The 27393-nt window shown below is 42.0% G+C and overlaps 1 protein-coding gene across 1 annotated transcript in view; it reads left to right on the forward strand.

The window, feature by feature from the left end:
- The window catches only part of DNAH14 (dynein axonemal heavy chain 14), a 490898-nt gene that overhangs the window by 13626 nt on the left and 449879 nt on the right, over positions 1 to 27393 (forward strand). Inside the window, exons 4-6 of the mRNA XM_050948398.1 lie at positions 5016 to 5221; positions 13719 to 13853; positions 24475 to 24608. Of these exons, the coding sequence (XP_050804355.1) occupies positions 5016 to 5221; positions 13719 to 13853; positions 24475 to 24608 (475 nt within the window). The remainder of the gene's footprint in view (positions 1 to 5015; positions 5222 to 13718; positions 13854 to 24474; positions 24609 to 27393) is intronic.

Consider the following 27393-nt stretch of genomic DNA (forward strand, 5'->3'; position numbering starts at 1 on the left):
GCAGATAAGCTGCAGATTCCCCTACAGGAAGTGGCAGATACACATTACAAGTTGGTGGATATTCTGCACACCTCCTCCTCATCAAGAATTGCCCTCCCAATTAATGAGCAATTCTAGTTTTTACCAAAGTAATCCGGCAGACACCAGCCTCCATCGTGTCAACCAGCAAGAGAGCAAAAAAACAAAAACAAAAAAAACCCCTTCATCCCTCCCAAAGAGGCAGACTTCCTGTTTCAACATCTGCAACTCAACTCCATCATAGTGGGTGTGGTTAATGCACAAAGCAAGCAACATCATGTAAAGTTGACCCTATACGATATGCATATTTGTCAGTGATGTTACAGTTTAGAATCGCGAATTACCACACGCTCATAGCCAAATATGATTTTATTAATTATGGGAAACTCAGTGTGTTTCTGGAACATTTACTGGAGACACAAAAGGAGCAGTTTCAGGCCATACTTAGAGAGGGTCAGTTAATTGCCAGACTGGTGCTAGAGAGAGCACTGGATGTAGCCGATACAGTGGCCCGCCTGCTCTCCATAATAGTGGTACTGAGGCGGGCTTCTTGGCTACACCTTTCTGGGTTGCCCAAAGAGCTGCAGAAGTCTTCCACTTTGAAGGGCCCAAACTCTTTGTGTAGAAGACAGATTCTTCCCTCCACATCCTGAAGGATTCCTGGGGCACATTACACTCCCTAGGAATCTGCACTGTGAGACAGAAGAGAAGATACACCTCTCAGCCACAGCACAGGTCACAACCTCCTCAATATTCACCATCTCAGCGTTGTTAGGAGCTGCAGTGTAAGAGGACTAGGGCTTAAAAACAGAATCAGTTCGCACCCCGATCCATGACCTCTCAAACTGCCTCCTTAAACACTTTTGATGAGCTGGTCAAGGGCCCGAACAATTATACCTTGCAACATCAGCTGCCATCTACACACCTGTCATGCCCCGTTTGGAAACTGCTTGGCCCTTTTCCACAGCAGTTGGGACGACAACACCTCTGACTGATGTATCCTGGAGATTATTTTGAAGAGTTACACCATTCAATTCATATGTCCCCCCCCCGCCTTCCAGCCCTTCCTCCCCATCCCTCTTGAGGGACCCCTCTCACGAGAACCTACTTCACCAGGAAATATATCATTCGTTATGCTAGGGGCCACAGAAGCAGGCTTGGTGCAACTCAGGAGCAAGGTATTTTACTCCCATTATTTCCTGATTTCCCAAGGCAAAGGGAGGTTGGAGGTCCATTCTAGTTCTAAGGGCATTAGACAAATATGGGAAGGTGCAGATGTTCAAGATGGTCACGCTAGCAGCCATTACTCCAGCTCTAGAACAAGGAGATTGATTTCCGGCCCTTGACCTACAAGATGTCTACTTCTGTATCTCAATACAGCCATCGTACAGGAGATTCCTGGGTACAGACTGCTCCACCCAGGGTATTCTCCAAGGTTCTCTCCATTGTAGCAGTGCACTAACCTCGGTACAGTGAATGGAATTTATCAGGACCAATCTCAATGCAGTGCAGGTGAGAGCATTCCTCTCGTTACACAGACTCACCATCTTGGAATGGATGCCTCCCTAATAGGCTGGGGAGCACATTTACACAACCAAAAGGTTCAGGGCAAATGGCTGCCTACAGAAGTGACCCTCCATATCTCTCTTTGGGAGCTAAGGGCTGTCAGGAATGTCTGTGCATACTTTCTGCCCTTTGTCAAGAACACCCAGACGAAGGTCATGATGGACTTAATATGACCTGTATGTTTTACATAAATTGCCAGAGGGGGTGCCAGATCTCCCTCCCTCCCTCTGCACAGAAGCACTCAAACTTTGGAATTGGTGCATCCATCACAATGTGCTCATCTCAGCTGTCTGTTTACAAGGGATGCAGAATGTGACAGTGGACAGTCTCAGTCAGAATTTTTCTCACGACAACGAATGGGAACTGACCTCTGAGATGCTTAGATTTGCCCTTTGGGGAACCCTGACTATGGAGCTCTTCACTACTTACCAGAACAAGAAATGTCCTCGTTACTGCCCCAGGGCTGGCCTGGGGAAACATTCACTGGGAGACACCCTCCTCCTCCCATGGGACAGGGACCTCTTGTCTTCCTTTTCCCAGTTTCCTCTTCTATCCAAGGTCCTGTTGAAAATTCACCGAGACAAAGTGAGAGTTATTCTGTTTGCCCCTCCTGGCCAAGTCAAGTCTGGTTCCCTTACCTGACACACATGGCAGTATGCCCTCTGGTTCTTCTTTGGCCCATTCCTCACTTGCTCTCAAAACAACGGGCTGATCCTTCACCCCAGCTTGCCGGTCCTCCACCTCCAGGCTTGGCTCCTTCTTAGTTCTAAGGCTTAGAGGCAGAATGCTCTGATGAGCTGAAAGATGTATTGTTACACAGTCAAAAGTTTACCACTCGACATGCCTACAAAATGGAAATGATTCCAAGTTTGTTGTCGTTCTAAACACAGAGACCCAACCTCATCTTCCCTCCCTCTGATTTTACACTACATTTTAGACCTCAAGAGGTCAAAACACTCTCTCAACTCCCTGAAGGTACATCTTGTGGCAAAAACAGCTTTCCACTGCCAAGTAGACAGATACTCAGCATTTGCTTATCCACTGAAGCATAGATTCCTTAAAGGCATTGAGAATCTCTACCTGCATGTGAGATCACCCGCTCCAGCCTGGGATTTTAACCTAGTTCTCAGGGCTTGGACTTAAAGGGAAGTCTAGTCAATGGCAACTTGATCTCTCGTACACCTCTCCATGAAGAAAGCATTTCTAATTGCCATCACTTGAGCTAGGCACATAAGAGAAATAGCAGCCCTGATGGCTTGCTCACCATTTACGGTATGTTTTTTTTTTTTAAAGACCAAGTAACTCTGAGGCCATATCCTAAGTTTCTCCCTACTTTCTCTGCACTTTGCATATGACTCAATAGATCCATCTCCTTATGTCCCCCCCACCACATTGTGACAACAGGGAAATGATTCTGCATATGCTAGATGTTAGAAGTACACTTGCATTCTACTTGGACAGGAGTAAGAACTTCAGGAAATCCCTATTCTCTTCCTTGCATTCACAGAGCCAAAGGCAGATGGGTCTCTTGTTGCATTAATCACAACCTACAGCCTCCGTCCAGAGTCCATATGCACACCATGAGGTCAGTTTCTACCTTGTTCACATTTCGTAAAGATATCCCTATCTCAGTAATCTGTAGAGCAATGACTTGGGCCTCTGCCCACACTTTCGCAGAACATTACGCAATCACTGGAAATTTGGCCTCCGACCCCACCTTTGACTCCACAGTATTCTCTATAGTAACAGACTCCACTCCGAAGTCCCAGCCTACAGTGGTGGGTACTTCTTGGGAGTCATCTACAGTGGCGCACACATACGGACACTACTCGAAGAAGAGGATGTTACTCACCTTGTGCAGTAACAATGGTTCTCTGAGATATATATCCCTGTGGGTGCTCCACAACCTGCCCTCCTCTCCTCTACTTCAGAGTTCTCCACAGGGCTCTGGGGTAGAGAACAAACTTCCTTGCTCTCCTGCTTAGGGCAGTGTTTGCAATAAGCTCTTCCAACAAGGTGATTTGTACAAGGCATTGGCATTATTATGCTTCAGAGTTCTCCACAGGGCTCTGGGGTAGATGAACAAACAAACTTCATCCACATAGTGCTAGATAGCCTCAAGGCAGACCACGAAGGAGGGAAAGTGCATATGTGGGCTCAGCAGACACTGCTACCGAAAACCTCTGATTAGAGGCGCAGGGGTGCATATACACCTACAGTGGATCACCTGTAGGAGGACACATCTCCAAGAACCGTTGTTACTGTTCAAGGTGAGTAACTTCCTCTTTCTTGCTCTTGCAAGCATTTTATCCAATAAAAATTCTGTCTTAGATTGGCTAAGGTTTTTATACTCATCACCGCTGATTTTCCCCATCTCTGATACAATATTTATTCTTAAACTCCAAGCTTTCTCACTGTTACCAGAGTGCTTTTGTTGTTTGTATTGTTAAGGGATATTCTATTCTGGGGTGGCTGTGTTTCTCACACATTATTCTGATATGAGGGTCCCATCTTTGGGAAGCTTTTCGTTGCTGTAGAATCCATTCTTGCAACCCCACATTGACTGACTGTCTCAGTGGATGAACCAGGAACATTTTCACTTTTGCAAATTATGGAATGAGAGGCAACTGCCATCTTTTCTTGAATGTACTCATTCCCTTGAGCAACTAATTCCTTGCTCTCCTGCTTAGGGCAGTGTTTGCAATAAGCTGTTCCAACAAAGTGATTTGTACAAGGCATTGGCATTATTATGCTTATTCCCAGGCCTGTATGTAACTGTGAAATCACAGCATTGCAGTTTTTCCAGCTATGTGACAAGTTACCCCTCAAGATTGCTGAATCTAAAGAACCATTGCAGGGAAGAGTGGTCTTTCCGAATCATAAACTTCCTCCCATACAAGTAGTGATGAGAATGTTCTGTAGATTTAACCACTGCTAAAGTTCCTTTCGGGAGGGGCAGTAATTTCTTTCAGGAGATCTAAGGGTATGTCTGTACTGCAAGTGCTACATTGGCACACGTGTAGTGATGCTGTTGTAGTGTAGACACTACAGGAATGGAAGGGGTTTTTCCATTGCTATAGTAAATCCACTTCCTCGAGAGGCAATGGTTAGGTCAACAAAAGAATGTGTCTACATTGGGGCTTACTTTGTCTTAAATGTGTGTCTTAACAGTGAATTTTTCACACCCCGAGTGATGCAACTATATCAACCTAAGTTATAGGCGTAGACCAGGCTTGATTGTTTTTTTTTTCCCCAAATAGTATATTCCCTTCATAGAGAATTACCTTTTCACTTCATGCTAGGAGGAGTTGTGCCTTAACTGTAAATGTTAACTATTGCATATATGTTTTCTCCTAGTCAATTATTCTTTTCTCTTATTTGATTGAATATTCAAATTATTCATACAGGATAATTTTCTTGTTCAATTCTAGACTCTCAAGAAGACTGAGAGAATCTCCTGAAATGGCTCAGTGTGAGACGATGATATCCTTAGAGCTGAAGAGTGACACTGGAAAAAAACATTCTATGATACCTGTTCATGAAAAAGTTCAGCATGTTGTTGGCACATCAGCGTCTTCTTCCATAGATAGTGAAGGAAAGTATAATGAACATAAGCTTAAAATGGCAGAAAAAGAAGGCGAGAGAAAATCAAATTTGTGTTTTGTATTGGTATAAGTGTACTTAGGATAATTTTTATGATGATCAGAAAAAATTGCGTTCTGTGCATTCGTGACAAGAAGGCCACAAATCATGAATACTTCTATTTAAATTACCATCATATTCTAACTCATGCTCTTAAATTTAAACTATTTATTTCTGACTGTGCTGTTAGTATTTGGCATAATACAGTGATTATAAATCACTTGTCCCCTGTAAAAATAGTGTAGTATTAATGTTTGTTCATTCTGCCTCTGCACAAGATGTTATAATGGAATTGGATTAAGTTTTGCTTGCTTACTAGGAGAGTGACACGTCTTGGAATCATTAACAAATGGTGCTATTTCCTTGAGTGCTTGTGCATGTGTATTCCACTTTAGGGATGTGTGCATCCAGTGTACTCAAGCCAGAGAATTCTGCGGATCACGTGTCCTGTACCTCCTGGCAAGTGTTTGAAGGGTGGAGCAGCTTCAACCCCTCTTTGGTTCCTTCTCACTGTGACTATAAGCTAGAGCTCCCTGTGTTCTGTCATGGTCTCTTTCTCTCGTCTTAAGAGGTTTTTTCCTTTGTAAATAGGTAATAGTATCATTTTTAGCACTTCAGTGTGTGTTTTCTTTTTATTTTTTTTTCCACCCTGCCAAAATTGCTCTCTTTTAGTCTGAGAGGTGAAACACTGGCTTTATGCTGTCTCTGGGATTTAAACACTGCCCCTCTTGCAGGGTGTCTATCCTTAACAATGACAGCTGCACTTCTTGCTTATTGTAGTTGGGGGAAGTTCACTTTGTGAGAAAGATGTGGCATCTGTTGTGCCTTTTAAAAGGAGGACTCAGAAGTCAAGAGAGCTTCATCTGAGGAAGTATGTAATAGAGCAGGCAATGAGACCATCCTCTGACTCAGTACTGCCTGATATAGTAAGATCTCAAACTACTACTCCTAAAAGTGCCTTCTTCATTCAAGCTCTCAAAAACATGAGAAAGTGGGATCTGTCTGTTATGAGAAAATGGAAGCTCTCCCCATCTCTCTGCACTTCTCAGAAACAACTGACACCTGAAACTCACCCTAAACCAATAAAGAGCTCTTTGGGTCTTAAAAAGGATCCTGAACACAGACATTCTTCTAAAAATCTTCCCCAGGCTCTTATCCATACCAAGGTTAGAGCATCATCTTTGGCCTGACACTCCCCAGTACCATCTCAGTTCTGGCACTGTCTGGCCTCTTACAGACTTATGATGCAGCAATTCTCTGTGGCTCCTGGATTATTGGCACTGACTACACCTGAGGCTTATGCTGCAGGTGTAGATGTATGCCTATCAGTACCATAATCTGCTGTGATTCAGCCACATTGACTATGATAGTGGCATTATCTGTACTGAGGTCAGAACCAGAATTGGTACTGGTTTCACTTTCTGTATTGGCACTGACTCTAGTCTCAGCACTAACGTTGACTCACTTTGTGACTGGCACCACTGCAGCTTTTGGTCTTGGTACCAACTGTTTCAAACACCTGATCGGTGCACCTCTAGTGGTTCATACTGCAGCAAATACAACCATTGGTACCAAAGTCACACCATGCACAGTTCTCTGTACATGTCACCATAGCATTGATGTTTGGTTCTGTGCTGACTTTGAGGCAGCCCCCTATGCTGTTGTCAGCTAAGCCTTATTTGTTTAAGCTGCAAGCAGAGTGCATTACCTACCCATTGTACCATGACTTCTCCAGTGACATAAGACTATTGTGTGTCCTTCTGAGTCAGATTACAGTAGCAGTGGTTCCCAAACTATTTCTTGCTGTGACCCCCTTTGGTGTCACCTCTGTTATGGTGACCTCCAAGGGTCTGAGAGGTGAGGGGTGTGGTGCTGGAAAACCAGGTGCTGGCTCTTGCCAAGGTTTTAGGCCTCAGATAGGCACTGACAAATTCATTGCTGGCAGCCAGTCTGTTTTACCTGTGTGTTAATGTGACTAAGATGGGTATTGAACATAAAACAATATGTTTAGTATTTAGACTTTATGAAATGCATGCAAGTTGCTGCATGCATTAATCTCACTTATAATATCTTTATCACATGCTGTAAAGCAAAAATGTAAATATTACCTTGTAAGTGTAAAAATGTTTGCCCTGAAACTGTCAACCTGTCAGAAGGGAAAGTCTCTTGCCCATCAGGCAGGGCTACCAAAACTGAGTGGGCCATTGTGGGACATCATAATACAAAGACTTTGCTAATTGCCCCTCCACAGGCTAAGAGCAAAAGGGCTCGTCCCATTAGCTTGTATTCTGGAAGAAGGACATAAAGATAGTGAACAGAACATTTTTGATCTCTTTTGGTGTTTGGACTCTGACAGCTGGAGCTATGAAACAGAAGCAGATTCCCCAGGGTCAAGCTGGGATAGCCCTAAAAGACATTCAGTGCTGACAGATTACTATAACCCTCACCTTTTGGAACCATAGACTATAACTCATTTGTGTTTATATGTTTGCCTGCTTTAACCTATAAATAACTTTCTCATTTCTTTTTCCTAGTTAATAAATCCTTAGCTTGGTATAGGATTAGCAACAAGCATTGTCTTTAGTGTGAGATCAAAGGTACCAATTGACCTGGGGTAAGTGACTGGTCTCTTGGGCCTGGAAGCAGCTTGAATCTTTTATGATCTCTAGTATATAGCAATCAACTATTGCTAAGACCAGCTTGCCTGGGAGACAAAACACACTGGAATGCCCAAGAGAACTGTCTATGATTTCATGGTAAAACTGTTAAGAATGCTTATGGAGTTCACATTTGTTACTGTGTTGTTGAAATGCTTATTGACATTGGTCTTGTGGGAGATCTTCTTTGAGTTTCTTGCTGGCCACTCATGCTATGCCCACACAGGCCTTGTTGGGCTCCCTGTGGAGGCCCTTGATCCTTGAGTATGGTTTTGCTTATCCAGACATAGATTTCCTTCACTTTGGCTGACTTTGCAGGCTCCTCAGCCATCTCATGTACTGTTCTTTTGCACCTTGCCAGGACCTATTGAGGAAAAGAGAGTAGGAGTTATAGGCACAGATGGACTTCTCCTGATCCATCTAAGTGCCCTGTGGGTACTAAGCAGCTGTTTTGATGATTTGATTGAGGATGCCAGACCAGTTTTCATGAGTCCAGTGTCTTCTCCCTCTTTGTTCACAAACAATCCTATTTCTTCGGTGCTTGGTCCCAAATTATTTTGGACCAATGGGTCTTATGCACAGTGGAAGTTGGATGCATCCTTCAGTTTTTCTTCCCTCTCCTTCCCCGTCACTTTCAGGGACCATTCTCACAAGGCCCTCCTCCTACAGGAAGTTCAATTTCTCATCCTGGTGGGAGTCATAGCCGAGATGCCTCAATGTTAAAGAGGAATGGGATTCTATTTTTTAATCCCAAAAGGACAGGGAGGTTTCAGACCAATTTTAGACCTACATCAACTCAACCGATATCTAAAAAGATAAAGTTTTGCAGGATCATGTCGGCTTTCATTATCCCCTCCCTGGAGACTTATATGCCGCCCTCAACTTAAAGGATACCTATATCCATGTGGTGATTTATCAAGGCCACAGAAAATATTTCAGATTCCTGTCATCTCATTACCTGTTCGCCGTGCTGCCCTTCGGCCTGTCAACAGTGCTCAGATTTTTATAGAATATATGATGGTGGTAGCTGCCTTCCTGAGAAGGTTAGGAATCCAAGTCTATCTCTGTCTGGATGACTGACTTTTGTGTGAAGCCATTCCAGGATTCAATTATTGTCCAGTGTAACTCTCATTCAATCAGCTTTCAAGGCACTGGGTCTGTTGATCAATTCAGAAAACATCTATCCTTCCACCAGTTAAGAGGATAGAATTTATAGGGGCAGTGTTGGACTCTACCCCAGCTAGAGCTTTCCTTCCAGAGTCAGACAATTTGATCCATTGTTTTAGATCTCAAGACTTACCCAATCACAGCTGCATGGAATTTAGAGGCTTCTGGGATGCATGGTCTCTTGAACATCTGCAATCCAGTATGTCACGTTGCATCTCAGGATTCTACAAGATTGGCTGGCTTCAGTATTTTTTTCTGAGCCATTCTCATTGGAAAACATGTATCTCTCACATTTTAGACTCTTTAGACTGGTAGATAAACCTTGCCAATACTTGTGTAGGAGTTCATTTTGTCCCTTCTCAATCATTGGGAATAATATTAAAGGATGCAGCTACCCCGTTTTGAGGGGCTATCATAACCTTAGTCCCACATTTGGACCTTAGCGTCCAAAATATGGGGGTTAGCATGAAAACCTCCAAGCTTAGTTACCAGCTTGGACCTGGTACCTGCTGCCACCACCCAAAAAATTAGAGTGTTTTGGGGCACTCTAGTCCCCCTGAAAAACCTTCCCTGGGACCCCAAGACCCAAATCCCTTGAGTCTCACAACAAAGGGAAATAATCCTTTTTCCCTTCCCCCCTCCAGGTGCTCCTGGAGAGATACACAGACACAAGCTCTGTGAAACTACACAGAGAGACTCCCCCTCTCTGTTCCCAATCCTGGAAACAAAAAGTACTTTCCTATTCCCCCAGAGGGAATGCAAAATCAGGCTAGCAATCCAACACACAGATCTCCCCTTGATTTCTTCCTCCCACCAATTCCCTGGTGAGTATAGACTCAATTTCCCTGAAGTAAAGAAAAACTCCAACAGGTCTTAAAAGAAAGCTTTATATAAAAAGAAAGAAAAATACATACACATGTTCTCTCTGTATTAAGATGATACAATACAGGGTCGATTGCTTAAAAGAATATTGAATAAACAGCCTTATTCAAAAGAATACAAATCAAAGCACTCCAGCACTTATATTCATGCAAATACCAAAGAAAAGAAACCATAGAACTTACTATCTGATCTCTTTGTCCTTACACTTAGAAACAGAAGACTAGAAAGTAGAAACTACTTCTCCAAAGCTCAGAGAAAGCAGGCAGACAGACAAAGACTCAGACACTCAATTCCCTCCACCCAAAGTTGAAAAAATCCGGTTTCCTGATTGGTCCTCTGGTCAACTGCTTCAGGTGAAAGAGACATTAACCCTTAGCTATCTGTTTATGACAGGGGCTCATTTGGGTTCTCTTCAGTCTCAGGGGTTAAGGTATACAAAGGACCTAATTCTTTACATAAATGTCAGGGAGTTGACAGCTATCCAGCTGGAAGTCCAGGTTTTCCTACCCCATGTCCAGAGAAAAAGCCTCACTCTCACAGACAACATAGCAACAGTGTTCTGTCTTGACAAGGAAGAACGCAGTCATCCTTGCTCTGCCAAGTGGCAACTTGTCTATGGGATTTTTGCATTGCGAACTTGATCCGTGTGAAAGCTACTTACCTTGCAGGAGTGCAGAATGAACTGGAAGATCATCTAGACAGGTCATTTGCAAGTTGCCATGAGTGGTCCTTTTGTTGCGATGTAGCCAGATCCATTTTCCAAATCTGTAAAAGCAGCAAAGAATCCTGTGGCACCTTATAGACTAACAGACGTTTTGGAGCATGAGCTTTCGTGGGTGAATACCCACTTCCTCAGATGCATGCATTCACCCACGAAAGCTCATGCTCCAAAACGTCTGTTAGTCTATAAGGTGCCACAGGATTCTTTGCTGCTTTTACAGATCCAGACTAACACGGCTACCCCTCTGATACTTTCCAAATTTGGAGAACTTGCCAGGTAGATCTGTGTGTTATGAGATACATCAGGAAGTGCTACCAGTTTTATTCCTTACAGGGTCACAGTCTGGTTTCCCTAATGAATGCTTTCCTATTGCTCAGGATATGTATGCTAGTAGGTTGAATGGCTGTCCTGTACTGCAAAGAACTGGAGTGGTTTTTTTTTTTTTTTTTTTTGTTTTTGTTTAGCTGTTCAGAAGATTCTTTTAAACAGCAGGAAACTGTTTACTAGGAATACTTACCAGTGTAAATGGAAACTTTTCTTGGGTTGAGTAGAGATTCATAGCTTCCTCCCCTCAGCAGAAAAGATACAGGGTATTTTATCTGCTTCATTGTAAGGAATTTGAAATGTCTATTAACGCTCTAAAAGTACATTTATCTAGTATCTCAGCTATACATTCTCCTGTCCCATGATGACTAATGTTCTCTAACCCTATAGTGGTTATATTTTTAAAAGGGATAGCAGAATCTATTTCCTCATCTAACAGACCGTTTCCTCCTTGGGACCTGAATCTGGCATTACTAGCTCTAATGAGACCTCCATTTGAGGCTCTTTCGCCCACCTTTCAGCAAAAGTTTCTTTCTTGGTGGCTATTACTTCTGCAAGAAGAGTCAGTGAACTGCAGGCTCTGATGGTGAGGCCCTATACACTATATTCTTTAAAGACTAAGTGTTCATGCGGTTCCATCCAAAATGTATTCCAAAGGTAGTGTCCAGTATCCACGTTAACCAGACTGTCCGTTTATCTATCTTTTCCCCTCAGCTGCATACATGTAAGGATGTCTTCATACACAGGATGGCCTCATACACAAGATGTCTGTCGTGCCCACTCTTTCTATATAGACAGAGCAAAATCCTTTTAGATCATCTCCATGTCTATTTATATTCTGTACAGACAGTATGAAAGGACAGGAGGGCTCAGCTCAACTATGGTCTCATTGGATAACCTCATGTATAACCACAAGTTATGAGATAGCAAACTCAGTACCTCCTTCATAAGTGTCAGCTTATTTCACAAGGGTACCAGCAACTTTCTTTAACTTCTTGAGAGATTTCCCGCAGAAGACATCCGTAGAGCAGTGACCTGCTCATCGGTGCATACTTTCTCCAAGCACTGTGCTATTACCATAGCCTCCAGAACTGACTCAAACTTTGGGAAAGCAGTCCTATGGTCTTTATTCAAATAGAATCCCAACCCCACCACCATTCCATATTGCTTGGGAGTCACTGAGGTGGAACATACATTTGCAGACACTCAAAGAAGAAAAAAATGGTTACTTGAGATGCATGTACATGTTAGTTTCATGATCCAATCTCCTCCTCCTCTGCTTCAGAATCTATTCTATCATGATTCCATTGTAAAGGTAGTGAAGGAGGGTTGGGATGGCTCTGAACAAGGGTGCATGTTCCACCCCAGCAGGTCTGGCTACACAGAACTCTCCGGCTCCAGGTGCACTGGGCACGCACACAGCTGAGTGGAACAGAAATATGCAACACACTTCCCCCCCCCCTTTTTTTGATGAAAAGACACTGAGAGGTATGATCCCTATGTTTTTTACGGTTCAAAGTATCAACTCCAATGTGTGTGCAAAATATATTTATTCAAGTGAAAAATTTACCTCCACATATCAAAATTACATGCACGTGTAATTCTAATCTATATAAAATAAATCTTCTCTAAGTCTGTGTATTCAAGTTGACAAGATATTTTATGGTGAACTTCCTGAGAGGAGGGTGATAAAAATAGTTTATAACCATCTCCTAAAGGCTGAAAAATACTACCTTCTTCCCTCCAAATGTATTTTAAATAAATACAAAATAAAATCACCTCTGGAAAGAATAAAAGCTTTATAAAAATCTGTAGAAGTTTTGCAGTTCACTTTGGTGGGTGAAAAATCAGGCACTTAAGCCCTAAGCCAAAGCTCATATGGAGCCAGGAGAGTGGTAAGACCATTCTCAGGGAGTTCAGTTGAGTTTGGACCAGTCCTTAAATGAGGCTGAAAGGAAGGGCTGATGATCCAAGGGACTATAGCAGACTTTTTTTGTAAGCAAAAAAAATGGAAATTGAGGGTGCTAAGTGACTTGCAGAATTGGGCCCATGGTGATGGCATGCCATGATTCAGTAATTGAACAAAGCACAGAAGCACATGTTTTATTTTAAATGTGCGTAAGTCTGACTGATTAAACGTGTTTAAGGCCTTTGTTTATTAGGGATACACTTAAGCATATGCATAAGTGGTTTGCTGAATTGGGCCCCTAAAGAAGTAGATACTGGGTTCTTTTTCTCTGAAAGTGAAAAAGTTTAATCCTTAATGGTCCATTCATGTTCTATTAAGTCACAGCTCTCATTTGACTGCAAGTAGAATCAAATGTGACGGAAGTTTAAATGCAAGAGCAAAATATAAAAAGACAAGGAACACTCTTACTTTTTTCAAAACTGTTGAAGGTAAAATACATGTTCAGACTATATGCTTTAATACTGATTGGTCCATTGTAACAGCAAAAGAAGTTTAATGTGGATTTCCAGTGTGTTCATTGGGGTGAAGGAGGGGAGTATTTATGATTTTTTAACTTTTTTTTACTGTGAACATGTTATAGATTTTACATATAGTGATATTTTAAAAATACATTTAAATTAGAATGTTCTTTGAAAAAATATAAATTGCATAAATGTAAATAAGAATGTATATTAACTATAAAATTGTAACTTTTTTTTCAGAAATCAAATGAGGCCTCACGATCTACTGTTAGTAGCATAATACTTGTATTTAAACTGTTTGTTTGTTACAGATGATGATAAAGAGACTGAAATTCAAACAGTTGTTTCAGAACCAAGTTGCCATACAAAGATCTGTAAACAACAGAAAGCTGGAACATCTCATAACAAACCTATTAGGGAAAAAGTTTACTCTTATGATAGAACAGGTACGTAAATCTTAGTATCACAGAGACAAATTATTTTCTCAGTTATGCCATTGAAAACAATGGAGTTACTCCAGATGCAAACTTATGTAACCAAAAAATATTTGTCTCCATGTCTTTTTGGGAACAGTTGTGTACTTTGTTAAAAATTCTGTGGGATAGTTCTAGTTAAGATGGCACTTTAATTCTGAAAGACATGTCAGCGGCTTATAACTTTCCCTGCAAATTACCTTTAGGGTTAATATTTTTCACGCTTTGTCTCAATCCAGAAATGATTTTGCTTGTAGGGTTAAAAATGTGTTTGTTTTTGAGTTCTCAGATGTTAAAAACATTATTCAGATGACTGTCTAGGTTCTTACGTTGGCTTTTAGCATTCTGACAATTCAGGTTTAAAACTTCAGTTATGGCATGTACTGGAGTCTACATTGCAGTGATCTACTCTGGTACTATCTAGATGGATTGAGACTGGATTGGACATCCAGTGTATGGAACTGGCACCTTTGTTTGAGGTGCCACCATTCAGCCCAAGGGATGAGCCTTTTTCAGACTCTAATGTCTCAGAGCAGGGCTCCTTTTCTGCCCTCCACTCACTGAGCCAGCATTTGGATGAAGCCTCCTGGGATGCTACCAGGCATTCTAGGATCAGGGGTTCTGAATATCCATGGGGAATCTTTACTTATCTGCCCATTTTTCGTGGGCCTTCTAGAATCCTTAGGGGCACTTCGGAGAGCAGTTTTGCAGGTCTCCAACTACCAAGAAAACCCAACACCCACTGGTACCGCACCATTCTCAGACACCATCTGACCAGCCTCTGGTACTGCAGAATTGCCATCTGGTACCTCATGCTCTTCCTTGGGTACCTTATACACCCTCACCACAGGGAAACAGTCAAGATCAGCAGGATCCCCAGGTGGAGGGAACCTTGCCTCATCAGCTAAGTTCTTTTAATCTCCTGATGAAGCAGTGATGTCCCTCTTCCCTCCTCCCCCATATTGACAACTTTTGTGGCTTTCAAGACCACATGGAATTCCTGGCAGAATCCCTCCAGATTCTGTTAGAGGAAGTATAGGAGACTTAAGTCTTTGGGACATTTTGAATATTGCCCTCTGTCAGTGAGGCCCTGGTATCATCTTATCGTAAAGTCTGCAAACACTTGGCACTATTCAGTCCACCTGTAGGTGAACAGATAAAGAAGTACTATGTCTCCTTTAAGGATATGGAGAATTTTTTTTGTTGCACTGCACTCCCAATTCTTTGGTTGTGGATGTGGCAAATGAAAGGAGTAGACATTAGCATTTCATTCTTTCACCTTAAGAAAAGGAATCCAAATGGTTAGATCTCCTTGGAAGGAAAAGCTACACCATACTGTCCCTCCCTTTCTTATTGGGAAAGTATGACTACAACACTTTTTTAAGTTCACTCTCTTTATTTATCATCAGTTACTGAATCAGCAGGAACAGTTTCAGGCTCTCATTTCAGAGAGTCAGCTGATAGCCAAGACCCTTCCTCCAAGTTAACCTAGATACCATGGATACAGCTTCTAGATCCCTAGCCATGATCCTGGTCAAGCAGAAAGTTTCTGGTCTCCCAAGACAGGTGCAAAAAATGTTGAAGACCTTACCTTTAAAGGAACCCAAACTATTCATTTCTGACACAGATTCCTCCTTTCACTCTCTGAGGGACTTGACAGCTACCCAGCAGTCACTGGGAATTTATGTCCCTGAAACAAAGGTGATTTAGTGGGTCTCATACCTCACTGTGATCTAGGCTGTTCCAATACAACCTCCCACAGACTTTTCCCAGACCCTTTGACTTTCAAAGAAGGAGATCTAGGCTTCCAAAGAAGGGACCTCAGTCTTCCACAGTAACATCATCTGCACATCCCTCCAAGAAACAATGCCTTGGTTGAGTGCTTCAAGCTTCCTACCCTTCCAAAACCTGTGCTGAGTGATTCCATCCAACCCCCCTTTGGGGATTGACTGTCCAGCTTCCTTCTTGTCTGGGAACAGATTACCTCACAGATGGATTTCTGAGGTCATCGATGTGTGATATTCCATAAACTTCCACTCTATCCATCTTCCCCGTCCCTCTTCAGGGACTTCTCACACAAGAACCTCTTGAAACAGGAGGGCCAGTCTATCCTACTCTTGAGGGGTGATCAAGCAGGTTTCCCCTGAGTTTGTTGGAAGAGGCTTTTGTTCCAGCTATTTTCTAGTTTCCAAGAGGTGTAGATAATGGCAATTGATCCTTGATCTGAGAAAGTTGAGCACCTGCACCTGCATTTCAGGATGATAATGTTAGCCACTATAATAAATCTGTAGATCCGGGAGATAGGTATCCTAGAGGTCGAGGTTGACAAACCAACTTTCATGTAGTCATCCATCCGTCGCACAGATGGTCAAACACTACTAGTACTGAGACCTTCCCTTTGGGCTCTCTTCAGAGCATAGGGTCTTTATAAAGCTTCTCTCAGCAGTGATAGCCCTTTTATTTTAATGGGCTATAGTCGTATTCCCATACCTAGATGATTGGCTCCTCAAGCGTCAATTAGCTGTAGAAGTCTAGTTTGCAGCATCCAAGGCTATAGGCCTATTTTTGTCTCTAGGCCTTCACGTCAATCAGAAGAAGTCTACATTGACACCAGTCCAGAGAAATAGGCTCTGGTGGCTAGTGAGTCTAGAGAGGCTCAACGAAGTCTAACTCCCCAAATTGGATTCTCCACTTTTCAGTCTAATCTCAATGATACGACACTGTCCACAAACAACTGTAAGGTCCTGCCTACAACCCTTGGGGCACATGTTGCCTCCATGTTTGCCATGCCTTACATGAGACTGTGTCATAACTTTCCTACTCAGATCTGAACCTTAGAGTTCAGAACATGAGAAGCTAGCATGAAACCTCCAAACTTAATTACCAGCTTGGATCTGATATCGCTGCCACCAGCCAGAATTCCAGTGTCTGGCTCACTCTGGTCTCCCCAAAACCTTCCCTGGGGAACCCCCAAGACTCAGATGCCCTGAATCTCACCACAAAGGGAAATAACCCACTTCCCTTCTCCCTCTTTACTTCCTCCCAGATTTCCCTGCCCTGGTACTCTAGGATATTCCCTGCTTCAAGTCCTTGAAACACAAGTACTGAGAGATCAATCTCTCTCTCTCCTCACCCAGAGAGTATGCAAAGTCAGGCTTAGTAAATCTAACACAAAGAGATTCTTTCTTCCCTCCTGTCTTCTTCCTCCCACCAATTTCCTGGTGAGCTGCAGACTCAATCCCCTTGAGCCCCCACTAAAAAAAAAATCCAACAGGTCTTAAAAAGAAAGCTTTATATAAAAAGAAAGAAAAAGACATAAAGTGGTCTCTGTATCAAGGTGACAATATACACAGTCAATTGCTTAAAAGAAAAAATGAATAAACAGCCTTATCCAAAAAGAATACAATTTAACACATTCCAGCTACTACACACATGTAAATACAAAAAAGAAATATAAACCTATTATCTTACTATCCTTCTATTTACAACTTGGAAACAGAAGATTAGAAAGCCTGGAGATTCCTGTGGTCACTCTCAGAGCCCAGAAAAAGAACAGACCAAGAACACAGGACTCACACCCAAAACTTCCCTCCACCCAGATTTGAAAAAGTCTTGTTTTCTGATTGGTCCTCTGGTCAGGTGTTTCAGGTCACTGTTTGTTAACCCTTTTATAGGTGAAAGACACATTAACCCTTAGCTATCTGTTTGACAGACTGCACTTCAGATGCCTTCAGACATGACTACAAATCTATGCATACCTCAAACGTACATGGTCTCTCCAAACATATTATGGTACCTCAAAGTTCTGGACTCTCTCGGATGGTAGAAGTATCCATTGAAATATTATTTGTGAACCGCATTCTCTGGACCCCATCCTCCATTAAAGATTCTTCAATAAATGCTTCTATTTTGGGATGGGGAGCCCGCCTCTAAGGGGACACAGTCCAGGGCAGTAGTCCACACAAGAGGTTTTGCTCTATATCAACATTCTGAAGCTGAGAGCAGTGAGATACACTTACCAACTCTTCCTTCACACCATACAGTGCCACTCTGCCAGGGTAATGCTGTACAACAGGCCAGCAATGTGTTGTATCCACTGACTAGGTGGAGCAAGATCCCAGTCCTTATACACAGAGTTGCTAAGGCTGTGGAACTGTGCATGTTCCATGAGAGAGAAATTTCAGCGGTCTTCCAGGTCTTGAGAATATAGATACAAACTCTCTGAGCAGACACTTCCTCAGGATCACAGCATCTTCCAGACCTGGAGTTCCCCAGTAGTAGACCTCTTTCTTACCCTGAGGAACGTGAAATGCTGCCTTTTCTCTAAGAGAGAATATGGCCATAACTTCTTGGGAGGTGCCCTGATAATGTACTGCCTCCCTGCCCTGCTCTATGCTTACTCATCTCTACCTATCATCCTTAAGACCTTATTCAGACTACAAGAGGAAAGAGTGAGGGTCATCCTCATAGCACCATCATAGTCAAGACAAGTGTAGTACTCAAACCTCCTTCACCTCTCTGGCAATGCCTGTCTGACTTCTCAGGAGAGATCTCCTGTCACAGAAGGTAGGGACCCTGATCCATCCTACCCTCTCCTTGAACCTCACAGCATAGTTCCTAGATGGTTCTCGAGCATGGAGCTAACCTGTTTGAACAGTCTAGTCATTTCTCCTGTCTAATGGAAACCTACTACCCACAAAACTTACATTCAGAAGTGGAAATTCTTCCATTCTTGGTGCTCTTTTTCTTCTTCTTGGGTCTCAGAGTTTCCACTTTTGAAGATCCTGGACTACCTATTGGATTTAAAGAAACATGATCTATCAGTGAGCTAGATTAAAGAACACCTAACCACCGTCACAGCCTTTCGCTTGTGTAAGGCTTCTTAATCTTTCCTCACCCCGCTGCACCTAGATTCTTCAAGGGTTTAGCCAACTTTTTTCCCCTGTACAGAAGCTCATCCCACAGTGGGACCTCAGTTTGGTTCTTAATGCTCTAAGGAAACCTCCCTTTGAACCAATGGCTATCTGCTCACTCTTCCACCTCTCCCTCAAGATGACATTCCTCATAGCTATCACCTCAGCTAGATGAATGAAAAAGCTCAGTCCCTTATGGCTGACCCACAGTATACCACCTTCTATAAAGACAAAATTTATACTGCATCCTCCTTTTGAATTCTTCTTGAAGGTCCCTTTGGAATACAGTAGAACCTCAGTTATGAACATCTCAGGAAAGGAGGTGGTTCATAACACTGTGTTGGACAATATCATAGTTCGGTGGCCCGTGAAAACAGGCCTGAATGCTAGTTGGACAGGGAAAATGTACCTTTTGCGGTCCTGCGCTCCTTGCTGTCCTTCATTCCTGTGTAACAGCTCCAAGTTGCATGGTGAATGAGGAGGAAGAGTAAAGGGAACCCAGAAGTAAGAGCTTTATTTGTTTGCACTGTTAAGTGTTTGTTATGCATTATATTATTACAGGTTTAGGCATTTTAATAGCAACTGGTCTGCCTGATGGGTCTTTAATATTGGTGTTTTTGTAATACAGCATGTTAAAAATAGTTTTTATTTTATTAAGAAAGTTTATTACCGTCACTGCATCACATCATATACAGTGATATATGTATTTCAAGGAATAAAGACATAAGGCATAACTGGGAAATTGTTTCCATGCTCAATTTCTCAATACATCTTTTCAAGTCAGTCCATAATGAAAATTCACTGTTCATGTCACACAAACCACTGTTCCGCTCCATTGTATGAGTAGTCATTTCATCCATAATTTAAAAATTGTGACAATCACATCCAATCCATTTGTAATGTACAGCAACTAGTTACTTTACTGTTAACTTTGCTGTACAAATACATTCATAAATGTACTAATCTCCCTTCTCTATTGATCCATGCAAATCCATAATGTGAGCGCACAAAGCATTGCTGATTTCTGTTGCATGTGAGCATCCTGCTCCAGCTATGACAGGTGCATTTTCTGGCTGAGTGTTCCGGTTCAGCAATCTATTACTATCAGAGGTCCACTCAGTGACAAATGGCTCACATTTGGATTCACAAACTTTGTGAAGAGCACAGCAAGCCGCAATAATGTGGACAGCATTGATGTAATTGGAATCCAAATGGTTCTGTAAACAGCACCAGCAGGATTTCAGTCACAGAATCACAGAAATGTAGTGTGGAAGGGACCTCGAAAAGGCATTAAGCCTTGCGCTTTGAGGCAGGCCCAAGTAAATAGAGACCATCTCTGACCCGTGTTAGTCCAACCTGTTCTTCAAAATCTCCAGTGATGGGGATTCTTAAACATATCCCACCTTAGTTGTCTCTTTTCCAAGCTGAAAAGTCCCAGTTTTACTAATCTCTCCTCATATGGGAGCTGTTCCATACCCCTAATCATTTTTTGTTGCCCTTTTCTGTACCTTTTCCAATTCCAATATCTCTTTTTTTGAGATGGGGCGACCAGATTTGCATGCAGTATTCATAGGTTTATATGGGGGCAATATGATATTTTCTGTCTTATTTACTATCCCTTTCCTAGTGATTCCCAACATTAGCTTTTTTTGACTGCTACTGTACATTGAGTGGATAGTTTCAGAGAACTATCCACAGTGACTCCAAGATCTTTCCTGAGTGGTAACAGCTAATTTAGAGCCTATCATTTTGTTTGTATATTTGGGATTGTTTTCCAATATGCATTACTTTGCATTTGTCAACATTGAATTTCATTTGCCATTTTGTTGCCCCGTCACTCAGTTTTGTGAGATCCCGTTGTAACTCTTTGCAAACAATCTTTGCCTTTCAGTCCTCTGGACCCTCACCCATTCTCCATGAGTTCTCAAATATAATTGCTAATGGTTGCAAGATTGCTTTAGCTAGTTTCTTAAGTACTCTAGCATGAATTTCATCAGGTCCTGACCACCTAAATATACCTAACTTCTCTAAATAGTCTTTAACCGGCTCTTTCCTTATTTTGGCTTTTGTTTTTGCACTTTGTTGCTAATATTAATTGAGTTGAGTATCTGGCCACCATTAACCTTTTTAGTGACGGCTGAAGGAAAATAAACATTAAACACTTCAGCCTTCCTGAGGTGATCAGTTATTAGCTTTCCTTCCCCATTAAGTAGAGGACCTGTGCTCTCCTTTGTCTTTTATTTTTGTATCCTAGTATGTTTAAAAAAACCTCTTCTTGTGTCTACATGCGTATGCTGTTTTGTACTCCTCCTTAGCAATTTGCCTGTTTCTACTTTTTGTAAGATTCCTTTTTGATTTTCAAGTCAGTTAGAGGGCTCCTGATGGAGCCATACTGGCATCTTCCTATTTTTCCATGGCATTGGGATAGCTTGGAGTTGTGCCTTTTTAATATTGACTCCTTGATAAATTGCCAGCTGTCCTGAATTCCTTTGTCCCCTAGATTTTCTTCTTATGGGACCTCACCTACCAGTTCTCCAAGTTTTTGTTAGTCTGTTTTGAAGTCCGTTATCCTTATTCTGTTTCTCACTCCTTCCTTTCCCTAGAGTCATGAAATCTATCACTTTTACACAAAATTGTCTTCCACCTTCATATTCAATACCAGTTCCTCCCATTTGGTCAGAATCAAGTCTAAAATCGCTATCTCTCAGGTTACTTCCTCCACTTTCTGAAACAAAAAGTTGTCCCCACTACATTCCAAATATTTAGTGGAAATGGTCTATTTTGTCATGCTGCTTTTCCAGCAGATATCTGGGTAAAGTCCCCCATTTCTACCAGGTTTTGGATATTTATTTGTTCTAGAAATGCCTCATCTAGTTCCTCTTTCTGATTTACTGGTCTATAGTAGACCCTTACCATGAAGTCACCTGTGGCTTTTTGTTGTTTTTTAACCTCTTTTACTTCTGCCAAACACACCTTCAACTCAGCAGATGTAGAATGGTAAAGTATAACTCAATCTTCTTTTGTCAGGGCCTCCAAGATCAGGATATGGTTTCATAAACCCAAGCAAAAGGGATCCCTGGGGTCCCTTAGAAAAACAGTGGGGAAAGTTACTCCATTTATGACAATATCATTTGTTTGGAATAGCTTTCCTGCCTGTCCAGGAAGGTAGAATCTCAATCAGCTGAAAATCTTGGTGTCATGAACTTTTCCAGTGCAACCCATATTGGCATCCATAATTCAGCCAGTGGTTGACAAGGGCCCGTATAACATGGAGTAGTGCCCTTGGTGATTTATGTACTCTTGTGCTCCTTGAAGAGGGCAAACTATGGGCATATGAGTCCCATGGCACAATTAGGAAACCCCATTGTCTCAAAGTCAGCAGCTACTTAGGGACATTGTTCATGCTCACCACCTTTTGGTAGATTACATACCTGATTGCCTTGGAAACCTCTGCACCACAGCCCCAGCAATCGACTTGCTAACACCAAGTTGGTAATCAAAGGAGATGTCAGGAGTGGCTAGTTACCAGATGGTTATAGCAACCCACTTCTGGAGCAGCCTGACTGCCCTCATGTGTGTATCATGATGCTGGAGGACTGCTCCACAAAGCTCTAGAAATGTTCCTTTCTTCATGGGGAAAGTTCTGGAGCCACTGCTTTGGTCATCCCAGGTGTGCATGACAATATGATCCTAACGGTCTGTGTTTGTGGCCCTGCTCCAGAAGCACCAGTCTATCTAGGGGGCAATAGTAGATATACCAGGGGCTGTGAGCAGCATCAGTTGGAGTCTGCTGCATCTGTATTGTCATTGTCCTCCTCCAAAAGATGCCTTTTGGTCGATCAGAAAACACTGCTATTATGTCCACCAGCATCTCTTGGATGCTCTGCCTATTTCCTGACACAGGAGTGAAAATGCAAGTAGGGTAAGTTCTTCAAATGGTGACTCCTCTATGGCTGGCTCTGGTTGCTGGGAGAATGCAGACACAAAAGTCATCTCAGCTGGATGTGTTTTTTTGGGCTATGACAAATTCCTCTCAAGTGCTGTGGGATGGATAGTCAAGCTTTCTCACAGTGCACCGCAAACAATGGACTAGAGTGACTACAGCTGACAAGGTCACTTAGCAACATAGTGCTATTGGTTTGACTCATAGACTCATAGACTCAGTCTGCATAGTGCACTGTGGACACACAAGCGAGACCCATGTTCAGAAATTCTACAGAAACCAAGCCTATGGCTTGAGTCCCCCAAAGACCTGGCTTTATGTTCCAGTGTGGACCTAGCCTAAGAAACCTCTGTTCACACTTCTCTCCCCACTATTGGATCCTCACCCTACTGCTGAAGCACCTGCTGCTGGGGGGCCTGGCAAGGATAATCTTATTGATTTTGGGGCAGCTCTGGCGTTTTCACTGTGGGAATTAAGAAAACCTGGTGTAGTCTGGATAGGACTGTGTGTACTTCAGTAATCCTCCTATGTTCCTACTCCTCTCTTCCCACCATTGTTTTGCTTACATAGGCACTGAACTCTACCACATGGAGTTAAGAATGGCAATTGTCTTGTAGATAGACATAGATGAGCCTTAGCTCTGACCCATTTGCCCTTCTAATGATGCCTAGAGTGGGGTGGAGCTGAGGCTGACTTATCCCAGTGAACAGAAAGGCAGGCTAGCTTCCCCCAAAGTGGGCTCATACCGATGGAGAGAAGAGGAAAGAGGAGACAAGTTAGTCTTTCTAAAAGTCTCCCTGTGCTGCTCAAGTCTTAACTGCCATTTTCCTTTCACTACTCCTGGTAATCTCAGTTGAGCACCATGGTGATAGTAAGCTTAGCATTTCCCAACCCTACCTTCCAGCAACTACCTCATCAGGAGAAGGTGCACAGAAATGCCTTATCCTCATTTCAGGACCTTACTCAGTTCTCATGAAGGAGTAAGAGAGAGATGTGGTGGTCCCGTATTTGGCTCCAGGGAACATACTTACTTTTAATAGTCCTAGCACTCCATCAACCACAAAGTTCACTAACCTGCCCTGGTGCGTCTCACATTAATATGGAGTAGTGTGTATGGTATTGCTAGGGGATAGCCTTTAACGAACTAAGAGAGATCCTTTAACTTTTGTTATACATTATCCTTTTGTTAGTGGCACCTTCAAGATACTGTGAATTTGTGCTTTAATTAGTTCAGTGTTGTGCGTTTCTAATGATAGGTTTATTGCAGTGGTTCTCAAACTTTTGTACTGGTGACCCCTTTCACATAGCAAGCCTCTGAGTGCGACCACCCTTATAAATTTAAAAACTTTTTTTTTATTCATTTAATACCATTATAAATGCTGGAGGCAAAGTGGGGTTTAGGGTGGAGGCTGACAGCTTGTAGGACCCCATGTAATAACCTCACGGCCCCTTGAGGGGTTCTGACTCCCAGTTTGAGAACCCCTGGTTTATTGTATATAACAGTCCAGAAATATAGTAGATAGATGGATCTGTAAGGTAGGAATAACAGTACTTTCATCTGATATATACTACCATCAGTTGTTCTTATAATTCAAATTAATTTGTGGGTATTCATCCCCCTGGTGAATTTGTTCCTTGATCTTTATTTTACTCAACTATGTACCTTGTTTGGGTATGTATTACAAATGTAAAAAGATTCCTTTAAAAATTGATTCCCCCCCCCCACTCTATACACCAGAACCAACTGATGATGATGTGATAAAACATATTTTGAGGCTGAGAGGCAAACTTGGCTGGCAAACGGTATTACCACCACGTGGATACGTAGCTGAAGAGACGAAGGCGACTATAATTCAGAAGATTGCACTTCGGGTAATTTTTCTTTATTTATCTGTTGAATTTTGCCTTGTGAAAATGAGAATTGAATGTAAATTTAGTTAAAATAGTTCTCCCTTGCCTATTTTCCCCCCTGAACATAATTCTTTCCTTAAATCAGGAGAACAGAATGCTCAGCATTAGTAAAACGTTAGTAGGATTGGGGCCTAAACCTTTAAAATCACAAGTCATATAGCCTATGCCTTGTAAGAGGCAGAGACATTTTGGGGAGTGGAAGGAGTGAGACACCTTGAATAGTGATGCCTGGCAGTGCTATATTTGTCTCCAGATGTCCTGGGAGGGCATAGTAAGAAGTGGCCTTTAATAAAGCCTGTACTGTGAGCAGCATTTGCCAGATATTTCTTCACATTCACTGGAGTACTAATAGCCCAAATATGTCTGTCCCTTTGTAAGTGCAGTAGTGATGGTAAGAGGTCTCCTTGTGTTCTCTCTTCAGTAAAGTGCACTCTTACAGAGCCAGACATAGTTTGGGCCTGTTTATGCAGAACAGCAAGTTATGCAAGTCCTAGTGGGGCAAGTATTCTTTGTCATCATCATCAACAACAGAAAAACAGTCTCTTTTCATTAGAAATTCTTCCCTGTTTAGAACTGTTACTGATGCCAGTGCAGCTGCATTGGTGGTGGTTCAGTGATAGAAAATGGTTGGTTGGTTTTTTTTTTGTTTTTTGTTTTTTTTTTAAAGTTCAGAGTAGACAAGTAATCTGATGTGCAGGAACAAGGGGCACCTTTTCATCCATCTGGATCTTTATATGCTGACATTTATATAATTGTGATCAGGTTCGAAAGGTCAACTATTGTTGCAGGAAATCAGAAAAATCTGCTTCATAGTACAGTACTAGGTATTCATTTATTCTTTCACATTTGTTACCGTTGACCCTTCATTTGTTAGTATTTTGCATTTTTCTTTAAAGTTCTCGCCATTGCATCTTCACTGATAGAAGCCAGAATGGCAGTGCTAGTGTAGACAGGCAGCAGGTGTCTGTTAGCATTATAATCACCAGCCGTAATGATGGTAGTAAAATAAGAATATTGAATAAAAGAAAAAAAGCCTTAGTTGCTAAGTGGCTGCTCCTTATTCATACACAGATAGTAACAAAATGGAGGCCATTTGGTAAATAAAATTTTGATTTGGAATGTAGTAGGAGATACAGGAAACTGATTGTAGGCCTCCTGTATAAACCACATGTCTTGTCAGGATTTGACAGGAAAGGCTGATTTCAGTATGTCAGCTGAAATTATCATTATCAGTCAGCGTGATTGCAGTCCTCCCCCTAGCAGCACCTTACAGCTGCATGGATCAGATGTCAACAGCACAGCAGCAACTCAGAGAGCCCTCCGCAGCCATGCTGCCATGGGCCTGCTCTCTTTCTCCCCAGGTAGGAGACCTGCCAGGACCCACCCACCCACTCACTCACTCACTCCTGTGACATCAGAACTGTAGAGGGTTCCCTGCAGGGCTGAGTGGCTGCTGGCATGTGGTCCCTGCAGGCACAAGGTTGGGGGTAGGAGGCTGCAATCCTAGCAGAGCAGGGTCTCCTGTCTAGGACAGCAAAAGGGAGGAAGAGAATGAGACCTCGACAGGAGCTATTAAGCAGTGGGATTGCCTCCCCTATATTGGGGGCTCATCTGGGCCACTGACTCCCTGCTGAAATTTAAATTAGATTGATTTAAAATTGATAGAAATAGGAAAAAAAAAGTTAAAAATAGATTTCCATCAAAATTAAAAAAAATATAAAATTCTGTTAAAACTAATAACTTTGTGGTAGAAGAAGCCGTCCAAATGGTTTGATTATTATTTCTTCCCATCGTAAGTCATCAGTGTCAATTATTATGTGGTTCAAGTATGAAAGACATTATATATAAAATAAATAGAACACTGGTTTTCAACCTTTTTTTCATTTGCAGACCCATAAAAAATTTCAAATGGACATGTGGACCCCTTTGGAAATCTTGAACATAGTCTGCAGACCCCCAAGGGTCCGTGGACCACAGGTTGAAAACCACTGTCATAGAACATCCAACTTGCGGGATATCTATTAAATTGCCATGTGTGGATAGTTTTTCTAGAGTGCCTGGCATTTGGGATGGCATGAGCTTTATACTTCTATTACCTGTTTCCCTTTAGGAGTGAAAGTAATTGCATTTCTCTTGTATTGCACAGTTGGTTTTTCAGCACTAACTCTTTCAAAAGTGGTGATTATGCTTCTATATTTTGATCAAAACTGATTGAAGCGATATTGCCTTAGTGCAAATTATTTAAGTACTGAACAACACAATACTTGGTTTCTAGAGGAAAGAAAATACTACATAAATATCATGGTAACAGCAATTCAAAATGCATGGAAGCTGTTTAGAAATCTGGTTTCAAATAATGTAGTACTTATAACATTGGCAAAGTTTGTTGTATCATAGTAACTGGTTGAGAAGTATAAGGGCTTCCTCCAGTTTAACACCCTCTGTGCATCTTGATATAGGTAGTAGGAAGCCAGATTTTGAAACATTGACTCCATGAATGACTAGCTAGCTACCTGGTTTACTTGTGCAAATGAAAATTTTGCACAGGAACCTGCTTCTGCATGCAAAATGTTCCTACCCATTGTTAGAGGCAGGATCAAAAATATAGTCCTCAGCTTTGCAACTTTTGATTCAAAAGTTATTCCTCTATGTCCCTACAAGAAGCATAATAATTTGCTAAAATGTAGTTAATTCAACCTGAATTTATGCCATATTTTCAAAACTACTAGATAGTAACAGTATTTAG

Source organism: Gopherus flavomarginatus, chromosome 4, assembly GCF_025201925.1.
Source record: "Gopherus flavomarginatus isolate rGopFla2 chromosome 4, rGopFla2.mat.asm, whole genome shotgun sequence".
NCBI classification, from domain to species: Eukaryota; Metazoa; Chordata; order Testudines; family Testudinidae; genus Gopherus; species Gopherus flavomarginatus.